The 13777-nt window shown below is 37.4% G+C and overlaps 1 protein-coding gene across 1 annotated transcript in view; it reads right to left on the reverse strand.

The window, feature by feature from the left end:
- Positions 1–6295: 6295 nt before the first annotated feature.
- Positions 6296–13777, reverse strand: part of LOC121424887 (protein FAM53A-like) — a 30890-nt gene continuing 23408 nt past the window's right edge. Inside the window, exon 4 of the mRNA XM_041620744.1 lies at positions 6296–8547. Coding sequence (XP_041476678.1) covers positions 7637–8547 — 911 coding nt within the window. The 3' untranslated portion in view covers positions 6296–7636. The remainder of the gene's footprint in view (positions 8548–13777) is intronic.

Here is a 13777-nt window from a genome sequence, read left to right on the forward strand (position 1 = left end):
GGGGATGGATGTCACCTGACACCGCCAAGTGGGGGATGTTTGCACATCACATGACCCAGAAACCCCCGACATGGCGACCAATCAGGAGCCAGTCCTGGTGGGGGAGGATCACCGAGCCTTTGGGTGGATGCGGTCAGGTACAGAGGAGAAGAGAGAAACGTGATTGACCCCTACAATCTAATTTGGCTTGTTTACTAATGGACCCAGGATTCCATAATGGAAGCGCGCGAGTGTCCTCATAAATAATGCAATCAACTCGCCTGAACTGACTGATTAGAAGGGGAGGAGATGGGTCGACACAGAAATCAACCTGTTATCAAACCGAAACAAGCATGGACAACTATTTTTGAGCACTTCAACCCTTGCACTTTATGATTTCCTATTAACTTTCTAAAATTCTGAAAATTATGTCAAAATTGCAATTTGCTAAGAAAGAAAAAAATTACAGGGGGAAATCTTTGAATAATTTCATTTACGATAAAACCCCAAAACAAGGAAAGGCATGTAACTGCTTAGTTTTGATGTTCATAAATATTAATTTCATATTGGAACTGTAAAAAATATTTAGTATCATGGCTTAATGCTCCATACAAAAAAAAAGAGATACTGTGTAAGAAACAGAATGGTACTGTCATTCTGACAGCAGAAAGAAGAGAAAAGGAGGGATTAGTAATGGAGATGCTCAGAGATGTTGAGAATAATGAGGTGCTAATACTGACAAGCATAAAAATGGAAAATAGGAGTGAGAGAGTCAAAGGGAAAGAAACAGAAGATCAGAGAGATCACGAAAGAAAAATGCAACGATTAGAAATTCAATACTTGATCAGGCTCCTCCATCCATTTGGAAAATGACCTGGTCATAGGAAAAATGGATTTCATCCAGATGACAAAAGGGGAAAAGAGAAGTGAAATTCCCAGGGCAAGCTGCGTAGTGATGTCAAGGGACTAACTCTGCCTAATAGATGAGGGAAATCTTTTAGCAGAATAATGGACATGATCTCCACAGCTTTTACTTTATTTCAGAAGAGACCTCTATCGTCTATACCTCATTATGCATGAAACAAAAGCTTAAATCCTCTTGTATTTTGGCTATTTTTCCCGAAGTACTTGTCTATTTCTGGAGTCAGTTTTTTTTAATGAAATACTTATAACAGAAGTGTACTACATATGTATATATGTAATTTATGCCTTCATATAGAATATTCCTAAATTATTCATAAGTTTGCAATTTCGCTTAAACTCTGCATGTGACTGAACATGCACATTTTCATGAACTCTCATTGAACCAAAATGATTTTTCTGATTGAAAGCAATGATAGTTATGCAGTTCTCCCATTATTCTTCACATTACTGCTTTTTTTTCCTTGCAAACTTTTAAAAATATTAAATATCTAACAAATTTCATGCATTTTTTGGTGTAGAAACCCCTAAATGTCCTTTATTCAAGTATATCTAGGGCCTATACATATACACAGGTATACATACATAAAAGTAACCGAGACTGAAGAGAAGGCTATAAAATGAATAGACAAGACAGGCAAAGCAGGGAATCAAAAAGTAATCTATTGATTTGCATGGTAGCCCAGTTACAAACCATTCATCTATATGTCAAAAGAATACAATGTTCATTGTTCATACTGGTAGATGATGTAAGATTAATCTCAGCAGTGCCTATTCTTCTTTAACATAATTTCAAATTGATCAAGCTTGCTTCAGTGCAGGGCATTTACAAATGGTGTTCACGTTCATCAGCTGATCACATGGGCTTTGTTCGCTATGATCACGGCCATTGATAATGAAGAGAATCGACCCCCCAGGAACAAAATACAAAGAAGAACAAAACAAAAATGCCTTCAGTTTATTTGTAAACAGGATCAATATGATATGACAGAAACTGGTAAATATATCAAACAGGTCATGAACCTGTGTAAATGAGACCACAAAAATATCAGTTGAGATCCATTTCCAGCTTTTAGATATTGGCTAAGAAGCATTATTCTTCAACACTAAAACTAATACTGTACCCCCCTCCTCCAAGTCACACCCACCCAAATAGGCATTCAACATGTGGCTTGGAAATAAAATTTGAAGAGCCAAGATCGATTAATAGCTAAAAGAGCCAAATTCAGTATTTTTTTATTATCAACCAAAAATTATTACCTGAGGGAAACTCATTATGTGTATACCAACATGTATACCATCACACATCACCAGGACTATAAATATCTTTCACCATTAGAAATAAGATTTTTTTTAATGTATATACATGTATATATATATATATATATATATATATATAAAATTCTGTATTTAATGGGTTGAAGTTGTGATATTAATTCTAAATTCATGAAATTCATAACAGCCTAATACTAGAATTGAGATAAATGGATGGATACTAATGAAATGAATAACACAATTTCTAGCCTGTGACTTGCAGATATTGCTCATTATTTAACAGCCCTAAAGCTACAGGAAAAAACAATGGTAATTCATCAACAAGATGGAGAACAAAATTTGAGCCATTTCACGACCGCAAATCAAGCTTGTTTCATTTTTTTCTATGTTTGACAGGAAATTGAGGGGGGGGAATAATTTGTCATATCTGTACCTGTCTAAACCCATCCTGTATGTTAAAATAGAAATATCTCATTTAACTTTATTCGTGGGGGGGGGTGTTGCCTTGTCCTGCTCTGAGTGCAGTTAAAAAACAACAGTTTGAAACACGTTTTTTAGGTATATACACCAAAAACAAAATTGGAATTGGTACTTCAAAGCACAATATATTTGAATGATAGACATTTAAAAAATCTGTCCACATGATCTTTATATGGCATCTACATGTAGAACTGAGCAAGAAAAGGGGGCATTTGCAATGAAGGTTAACAATCAATTTGTAATACAGGCATTCAATAGAATAGTGTCCCTACGTTTAAAAACACATTGAAAATCTGTAAAGATAGCAGTGTCAAAGTGGCACGGTAATCTCATCCTTCCTATCAAAAGGGGTGTACATGTATATTCAGGAAAAATATGCAACGTAGGCAAAAATTTGACCTACATGTATAGGCCGATATCTTCCTTCTCCAATTCCTATTTTCAATCCTCATCAAGACACATTTTTTTTTGTCTTCTTCTGTTACATGTACATCTCCCTTTCACCAGCCTCAACCAATTCCCTACCCCCCAGAACTCCTCTCGGCCCCTCCCCCATCCCCTCCCCACCCTCACCCAATACAATCCAACTATTATGACATAACAAGTCTATACCTCTTGCAGAAATATATGACCCTTGCTATAGCCTTTACCATGGTAACACCCGATTCAAACATTGTCAACTACAGTTGAAACACGAGGAGTTACAGCGGGTATGAACTTGATCTTCTTAAAACTTGTCTCTCTCTTTCTCTCTTTGCCTCCCTCCCTCTTCTCGCCATGTAAAACCACCAGTTGTTAGCAAGCATGAATATGCTGCGTGATTTCACTTGTTATTGATGAGCAAATGCCAAGTCCTTCAATCTCTATTCAAATCTTTTGTTTCTTTACCGACTATCGCCTAGTTCACTCTTGTGCATTGTGATATTGTTTGATTCAGCACTTTTATTGTGAATTTTAATGAGGTGATTTCAATTAAAACATCATATGAATGATGATCTGATACATTCCTGGGATAAGTTCTACATCAGAGGTTCTTAATAAGATAAATATAGATAAATCTATTTCATACATTGTGTTAAATTTTTGTTCATTTAACAAGATACAAAACATTGATATTTCAATTAAAAACACCCAACAGTTTCCAATGTATCCATTTGTTTGGAAATATACTTTTGACATTCAACTATAGATTCTAAAGACAAAAGACGTAGCCACAATCCAAGAGTGAAATAGGTTTCCTATACTAAGCTCCTTTCACAAAGGAAATAACTGCCAGTTTAGACATCAGACTACTCGATTTATCCTGCTGCTAGTTATTATCGATCAATCGGTTGCCAAACAAAAGTAGAGAGCAAAGCTGTTTTTTTAAGCTTGAACTATTAAAAGCTATTCTGCTGATATAACAAGCCCCTCGATGGCCAACCAGGGTACAAGGATGTCTACGTTTTGTGAGACATCCACACCACCCCATCTGAACATGTGCATACAAACTACCTGTAGATCATAACTTATTCAGGTCTCAAAATACCTGATAATTGATATAAGCATTCACACCCTTTCAAACCAGATAAAATTCTCATGATATGAGCCTGCAACAAGATCAGCATTCTTCTCACACTAGATATAATCAAAAGGCATAATAGGGCCGTCTGCACCAGCAGGAGTTTTCAAATCAGTGCGCTATTTCTGATCTGGCAAATTATCCCGATCTGAACAATCCCTAGATTATTTATAATGGAGACGCAATTATCGCGCTAGTTCGCAGGATTAATCTCGAGATTGCAATCCCATGTCAACTTGGGATTATTTGCAAAATAGCGCGATATATTTCACTAATTATCGAGCGGGAATCGCTCTTCTTGCGATGGTGGAGACGGGGTCTCTTGAATCTCGAGATAAATCGCGAAGAGGGCCAATCGGGCTAACATCTCGAAATTGAGGAAACTCGGGCTGGTGCAGCACCACCTTTGGTAATGAAAGGGCCTAATATCATTATATATTAGTTCTTGCAATTTGGTTTGACACTATAACGTTTTTTGCAATCTTTGATAAATCCTCTTTGTAATTTAAAAAGTACCTTCATGTACAGTACTGTAAATATACTTGTTTGTGGATGTTTCCTTTCAGGGATATTCCAATCATTAGCTTTCCCATTAGAAAAATACAAGTTTTTTTGTCAAAGGGAGGGTATGAAATTACCTGCAGTTAAAAGCACAATCAGCAGTTGGGACAACGTACATAAGGTGCGTCTGTTTGATCTTTCCTCACAAAGGGGTTTGTATGTTAGCAACTAAATTTAGCCCACTTAAAACACCTGATATAAATTTTCATGGATCATAGCATACTGCACAATTACATATTGTATTCCCCCTAAAAAGTCTTTTCGTTTCTTTATTGATTTACAAATTCCTGGCATTATCAGAAGGTACATGTGTTGTGTGTTAAGAGATATTAAACAGAAATAATAAGCTCTGCTTAGAAATATTGCATTAAGTACTGTATATCACCATTATCAAACTCTTGGATAGTATTAACACATAGGGCCTACATAAACAGAAATTACCTATAGGCCCTACATGTTTTGTAAGCACTGTCTTGTGTCATTCTCTTTCTTGTAATTCATTGAAGTAAACAGAGGACTACTTGTGCATGTGTAAAGCAGTACATGTATGAAACTCAGCAATTGAACATCATACCAGTAGCTTGAGAATGAATTCACATTTTTTATGAATTATTCATGACATGGACTTTTTTTCCGTGAGAATTGTAATAACAGGAAGCCTCTGCTTGATAAGGTGAACTAAATATTTCCAAAAGGCACTTTCCTGGAAACCATCAAGTAGGATAAGGCTCCAGGATTTAATTTCCATTTTATAAACATCATGAAAACAGTAAAAATGTTAATGCATTTTAAGAGGGGTTTCTTATTTTGTGGGCAAAATTTAAGATATTGGAAAATCAGTTACGTTATCCTCTGACTACCCCCCCCCCCACCTGATCATGAATACATTGAGTTCTTCCGAAACGCAATTAAGGAAGTTAGTTGCTGCTGGCAACTCGGAGGCGACATCAATTTTACTCTTATCTGGAACATCCGGACGGGGTATAAATTCCATGAGAAGTATAAGGGGTAAGTGCAGACCCTGTCATCTTACGTGTCATCTTCTTGGGCCTCCAGCCACTGGTGTGTTTGTAAGAGGATCAGATCACACAACTTGATAGCAATAGGCTACAAAGTTTGCACAGAAGAAAAAAAGGACAGTCACATAATTGATACATCCCATGCATCTGGTGCAAGCATGCGAGAGACAAGGGATGTTAGAAATTGAAAAATCCTCATCGTATTTCATCGGGGAAGAATAAATTGAGAGAGCTTATCCAGGAGTGTGGACAGAGAGAGGTGTAGTACACACTCACTATCATATCTGTATCAATATGTACAGAGACCCCTCCCCCCCAAACTCCTCCTGGAAATATCCATGGATCCTCTTTTGTAGAATCAATCAATAATTATCTTTCGAACAGGAAATGCAATATATATTAAAAGTGAATTCATACAATTTAATATCCTTTCTGAACATCATTCACATTAGTGCCTGTAGGGCCAGATTCAAATGTGGTGCTCAGTGTACAGCACACGTATATATGGCTACTCGCTCCATGAATCGGGACATGTAGGCTAATACAATGGTCAAACATTGTGGTGCCATCCCATTCAAATTGATTGATATATGGTCCGTCCTAATTAAAATAAACGTCAAAGCTTGTTTGAAACATTCATGGCGTCCATCTTTTGAGGTGGTGGCCATCGCTGAACCGTGAACATTCAGTGTGAGTGTCACAGGCGTATGAATAATAAATAAATGTCATCTGGTGTTTAGGAGATATCAGTTTTCATCGTAAACTATCTCCGGACACGTCTGTAGTGTAATATCAGGTCCCTATACTCTGAATGCAGAGCCATTAAAGGGTCATACGGTGTGACTTCATCATCTTCATTTTCCACCTATTTCTCATCGTGGATGAGATATAAATGGGATCGAGTTGGTGGAGGTTTGCCAAAATCTGAGCTGTGGGGGTCCTACATGTACATGCTGTCAGTGCATGACTGCTTGCAATTAATGTTTCTTCAAGATGACAAATTTTATGGCATTACCCTCATTACACACTTCGCAATAAGAAAAGTGATACGTTTTCTAACGAAGGCTTGTGACTGTAGTCATTATTATCACAGCAATTAAGAGACCGATTAGCTTAAAAACATCAGGTGATTCCCCCTTCGGACCTAAAGGTTTGCAATTACAATTACAGCATGAGCTGCAAGAGGGAAAAATAGTTCAAGATCCCGAATGAAGTTGAGCAATCCATTTAAAGATCATCCAGATTTGGACTAGGAAAATCTAAAATGAAATGAGCAAGAGCAAATTAATTTATAACTCGTTGAAGTGAATTTCCATGCAGAGCCCAGCTCTTTAATTTCCAAGGGCTGTCAGAACTGCCTGTAGCTTTTCCTGCAAATCGAGGCGATCTCATTCAATGCATTGCAAATCCCTCAAGATCTTGCCTTCGAACAACAACTATAATCCTTAGCCGTTTTCTTCAAGGAATAACGTTGCTTTTAGCTTCCTCTTTCCCTCCAAAGCCTCTAGCAAGTTTTATGGAAATGTGTTAATATGCATCTTAATATCGAGTAAGCATGGCCTGGTTGATGAAAGTCAAGTAATGGGCACTTAGTCCATTTCCCGACCCATTTTGAGTAAGGGTGGTTCATCGGAATGGACTTTCATCAAGATTCAGGTATAGTAATGGTGATTTCATTGTGATGCATTCAAAATTAAAAAATCACATCAATGAACGATGCATTGAAGAAAAAGCCATCTAGAGCAATCAACAAGTGGGAATTCCGAATAGGCATGTACCATTTTGCTGAAGGAGCTTGCCGAATTGATTCCTTGAGTGAATAATGATGAATGTTTAGCAATTATGAAGTTATCATGGTAAAAAAAAAATGGATTGTGAAACCTACCTCTCTCATCTTGAACAGGTCTAACTTTGGTCTCGGTTCCTCCTCTCTCCGTCTTTTCTTCCCGCACTTTTTCCTACTCGAGACACACGGTTGTGACCTGCATCTTGGCATGACCACAGCTTTCTTAAAAGTTCCTCTTGCAAACCCCCCACTGCTGGTCAAGTCCACCTCCGGAGCAGAATCCACGCTGCTCGTGAGCGACGCAACCGACCCTGAGCTCACCGACAGACCTTCCTTCTCTGCATCCTCCAAGGATCGTAGTCTGTGCCAGAGCCGCGGCGACGTAAGCGGTTTGAAAGAAGTCTGTTCTAGCCACACCGGTGGGTTGGTGCTGTTCTCCCAGGACGTGGCCGATGCAGGACGCGGTATCGGTGACTCAGGGGGCGTGGAATACTGATTCATGGGGTCTGATGAGTCCCCTGCCAGGTTCAGGGTCGTACTTGGGATGGACGAGGAATCCGAGCCTGGGTTATTATTATAGCTACTCACGTTTAGCATGGGAGAATGGCCTTGATAAGCGTCTAGCTTGGCGCGGCAGTGACGGAATGGGCGCCATATCTTTGATGCGTTTGGCTTCCACCTCGACCTGCCTTCCGTGACCTCCCCAGCCGACAGCGATCTACAGTGTCGTTTCTTTGGCGGTGCAGGGGGTGTGGTCGACAGGCTCTCGTTTACAGCATTGTGAAATTGTTCCACTGAAGTAACTGGAATGCTACATGTTGAGGATGATGACGGTGATGATATCGTGTTCGATACTGTTGTTGTAGTTGTTACTGTTGACGATGCTGTATGAACTAATAGACTTGAGAAAAAAGATGACTGCTTGGATGCAGCCAGGCCTTGAAGTAGTGTTTCTCCAACATGATCTGAATAAACGAACAAAAAGAAAATCAAAATAAATGACAATAAAAAAATACAAATATGCATGACTGCATGTATACGCACACATATCTTGATACATTAATAACATTCATGTATAAACATGCATAATACATTATACTCAGAATTTTTGAAAAAACACCACCATTTTGCATTCAATTTTTATCTAAATATACTTCAACATTTCACACTACAATACTTCCGTTTGGTAGACATGCATCAAGACATACTGCAAATGTGAAACCTATATTATGCCGCACTTATCATCTGTTATTCTTGGAATTTTTCCTTACATCTAAATCCTCATCTTGACATTTTCATTGACGATGATACAACATTCTCTGCCTTTCACACAGTATTTATGATTATTTATACTATCAAACAAGTAATCTTCTTCAGGTACATGTTGGGAGCCCACTGATGGAGAACAGACTACAAAAGAGATGGAGGGGACATAAAATGTCAATAGACTGTAGTGCCACGAAATGTGGACGGCACACAGAAAGTACACCTCATTATGCTCATCGCAAATGTGCATGTATTGAGTCTGCAGAAACATGCATTCTCGCTTGATACGTTTTACTGATGTGCTTGAAAGCAAGTTGCAATCTGAGCCAATTTGAGGAGTTGCTACCAAAAAAAGAGATAAATGGCAAAACATAACTGAGGAAGATAAAAGAAACTTTATAATAAAGAAAGCAGTATAAGATGAATATATGAGATGTATTCCTAGCAAAATACAAGACATTCAACTTTTCAGGCAGGAAAAATCAAAATGTAGAATATGGATTCCAATGTCCGTTGTGTGTACGTGGAAGGGGGTGGGGGTGCAAATGCATGTAAATTCACTTGTACAGGCATCCTGTTCACTTTTACTTCAAATAGTTACAGAAAAAGGTTGCTTTCTGCATGTAGATCTATGCAAGATGCGCACAAGGTGACGGACATTGTGAGGACCTTTTCTACAATTATAGAAGTGACATGGTTGTTAAGTGCTCAATCATGATGGCATGGCAGATTGGCTTGCTTTGCTGCACATGGTCCACTGGGAGAAGGTTTTAGATCAGGGTGCAGATCTGACCCAAATTAATCTTGCCTCGTGCATAATTTGGGATAAAATCAACATGAATTGGTTCCTGTACGGTCTAGGTTTACAAAGCGTATGAGTCAATGTGGCAGCAAGTTGTGAGGGAGGGGTACAGTCAATCTAAATTCAATAAAAGACGAAATTATTAGTATTAGCCCAGCGATTACCTACCTAAAACAAAGTAGGAATTTACTTGTTCTATATTAAAAAGGGACACTAACAAAAATTATTTACTTCATTTTAATAAATATAGGCCTTCAGTATATTTTTAATAGTTGGTTTCCCCATCATGGTGGAGTCTTCTAATGTACACAACAACCAATCTACTTCTATAAATCAATTAAGGTTAATAAATGCAATACGTAATAAACTACGCATGAAATATCGAATGTATTTTACATATCAATACAGGCCTATTCTTTTTTTAGATTTCCACTTTGACATTAAACCCAAACTGTGAAGCCAATGCCTATACCTTGCCATACTCCTAATGAACCAGCCAATCTGTTTATATCCATATTGGTTAAGTTGTTAACCTCGATAGCCTGTCCAAAAGTACTATGACTCAATAAACATGGCAGATAATTGACCAGAGTAATTAGGTCCTCCAAGTTGCAGTTTATCCCATCCGTGACGAGGCTTCACAAGCGCCGCTAAAGAGCCTTGGCCATGGTGGGGCTGCCGTGTATGCGCCGGGGCTGCCGTGCATGCGCAGCATCAAGATGCAGCAAGATTTGCATCTACGTTTTAACCCCCCCCAACAATCGATGATAAATGAGAAGCAACGTCATCCAATGACATTTATCTACTTTCAGTGATGTCACTGGACTTTTTACAGAGATGTGAAAGTCAGAAAGATGTAGGAACACAACACCTGCAAAGATATACATTTAGGATCATGATAAAAGCATATATTTTTAATGCCTTTGCATCTGAAAAAGACTTTTTGCTTTTATTTTAAAATAATTTAACAATGTTTTGAAACATCTCCCAAATCAAAATATTTACAATTCTTGTGCCAAGCTTCAAATGACATCACCAAATGCATTCATATTCAGCTTATTACATCCCCCCCTCTTTAATTGTTTTCTTTTATAACTTATTCCCCCCACCCACCCTCTTGCTCTCTCTCTCAGAAATAAGAGACACTTCCATCAAACAGATCGCTTACTCCTTTTGGTAGCACCATCATGAGATTTCAAGTTAATTGGGCTAATAGGAGAATTCAATAAAATCCTCTTTTTCAAAAGCAAATTGTTTTCTCTTGTATACCTACATGTACTTCATTCTGAAGTACGTTTGCAAGGAGCATATGAGTTTTATCATTTCGAAAAAAAAAACCCATTGGCTTTAATGCTGCAAATGTCTTCTTATTCATTAATCAAATGTTTAGTATTTTATCATGTTTCTTTCATCTGTAAGTAAAGAGAACTCATTCATGTACTTGATCACTATCCTTCCAAATGCAATCGTTAAAGATGACCTTGGTCCTCTACATCTCCAAGAAAACCGGAGATGAATACCTTTTTCTATTTTGGTCGGGAAAAGAAGACTATCAAATCCGACGAGGTGGGTGTTTCATAAAGCTGTTCGTGAGTTACAAGAGAATTTACGAATGACTGGTTAATCTTTCGTGGAACTGAATCACCAACAAAAATATGTTTTTTTTCAAGATAGGGTCGCCAGTCATTCATAAAGTCCCTTGAAACTAATACCAACAGCTTTATGAAACACCCACCAGGAATGGCTAATAAACTTGGATGGAAAGGATTCAGAATTTAGACTCAAGGGGGGGGGTCTTGGATGGACCAGAGTTTCAGAGAGAGAGGGGGGGGGGGGCACTATACAAAAAACTGACAAACACAAATGGGGAGTCTGGGGGAAGCTTATGAGGGGGGGGGGTGAACTTACATGTAACAACAAAAAACTGACAAATGAAATAGGGGAATCTGGGGGATTCAAAGGTCTGTTAGCCCCCCCCCCCCTCAAAAAAAGAAACAAAATCAATAGTTACATCTACATGTAGGCTACGTCCTTGTACTGGCCAGTTGGGAAAAGGGGTGTCATAATTATAAACACCTCATCTTGTGAGTTCTCAGCATCAGAAAAGACTATTCCCCATCAAAATCAATATTCTGCTCCTCTATCTCCTTTCTGAAGCATCTCATTTAAAGAGGCTTTATACAAAACCACTCTTTCCTGGATTCAATCCAATGCTTTAACTGTCCTTTTAATATAGAGAACGTCTGAGCAGTAATTTCCCTATTAATAGTCATATCCAGCTGAACCAGAGGAAAAGCCTTTAGATAGCAGACAATAACATATAAACCTGAATAGAAGTATTATGAGCTTTGAAATTAATTGGGCTAAAAGCTGGGAACTGAAATCAAAAGCTTCGTCATGAAAGCAGAATTCATTCCCGCAGCATTGTGAACATTCAATCAATAACCCAATTCTCTTGTATAGCAACAACATTTACTGTGCATTTCACTCATACATTGTATACTGATGTTGATTTCATTGTATAGCCATATGTGGAAAACTCTTCTTTTTCTAAGCAAATGAGAAAAAAATTAGATTGTGATGTGAATATCATTGCATACATTACAAACAAATATTGTGTCTTTTTAATAGTTACATGTAGATTGTAATAATATGAGCACAAAATAACATTCAGAGTATGTATGTTTGTATTCTTTTGTTGTGTCTGATTTATAATTTTGAAAATATCATGTTTTATAGTAGTTTTATAGGTCAGCCTACTCATAAGGGATGTTCTTTCCTGGCTGTCTCCCACTTTGCAATATGCCTTCCTTTCCTGTATTTTTACTTATGTTGTAATATACTTTGTTTTATTGTGTGATTTTTCAAAACATATTGTAATACTGTCACATAAATACAGCAAAGTGAAATAAATGTGAATTGAAAAAAAATGAAGGCAATAAATTATGAACAGGGCTGAATATAAAATGAATGCAAGATAACAATCACAACTCAATCTACATGTACGTGCATAGGAAGTCTTTAGACTTTATACTAGGAACTGAGTGAAAATAAAGGAAGGAATGACAGAAATAAATAAATAACGGAAGGATCTTTGGGTTATACATTTCAAGTTGAAAGACTGACTTGCTCATAAAGTTGGGTTGAAGAGATGACTCTACATGTACGTACATACATACATGTACATGTAGCACTATTGGGGGGGGCAATGTACATGTTTGGCAGGTTATTGGTTAAAAAATTTATCTTGAGTTTAACAATTTATCCGCCTAGACATGATAACATATGAAAAAAGTAACACAATAATATTGAACTTATATTGTGCCAAATCCACTCTGTAGAGTGCTCAAGACACTCTTCAATTAAAAAGAATTTAAAAGAAGTGTTTTCAGGTGCTTTTTTCAAGTTTCAGAGCTATTTTCAATAACTTCGGGAGGACTGTTGCATACATGTAACTTACGAAGATCAAATTTCAACAATTTTAATCAAGATTCTACATGTACATGTCAGAAGAGTAGCAACAGAGTTGTGAAGCAAAGCTTTGATCTCCTTGTAGATATTTGTGTACATTACAGATTGGATGGTTGTTGTGGTCAATGGAACTCAATATTTGACATAATACTTGTCAATCAGCTTGTGGTCATCCTCAGCATGATATACCATGTATATATGTACTATATAACTTCACTCAACTTTACATGCTATACACAAAGCACAAGTCCCATAGCAAAGTACATTCGTGCAATTTATTCACTCATTGCTTCATTACAAATGTCTTTATATTTTCCAAGAAACACATGAGAACTTGAATATATTTCTCTTTTATCAATACAAATTCTCTTTTATATTTTCCATGAAATATTTTTGAATGAAATTTTGATCACAGTATGTAGTACTACAATACGTGGGTATATACATGTATATCCATGGAGGTTTCTACCTCCACGGATATCTTATGCAATGCTAACCATTAAAAGTGATGTGTTATAATGACATTACATTAGAGACTGCAAAGAAATAAATGTGATGTGATCAATTTCTTTACTAATTTTATGAGGAATTAAAGGGTCATTTGCATAGCTTCGGCAGGGAGTGAGTGCATACAGACAACTTTGTTCCAGATGTGC

This window comes from Lytechinus variegatus, chromosome 12 (assembly GCF_018143015.1).
Source record: "Lytechinus variegatus isolate NC3 chromosome 12, Lvar_3.0, whole genome shotgun sequence".
NCBI lineage: Eukaryota > Metazoa > Echinodermata > Echinoidea > Temnopleuroida > Toxopneustidae > Lytechinus > Lytechinus variegatus.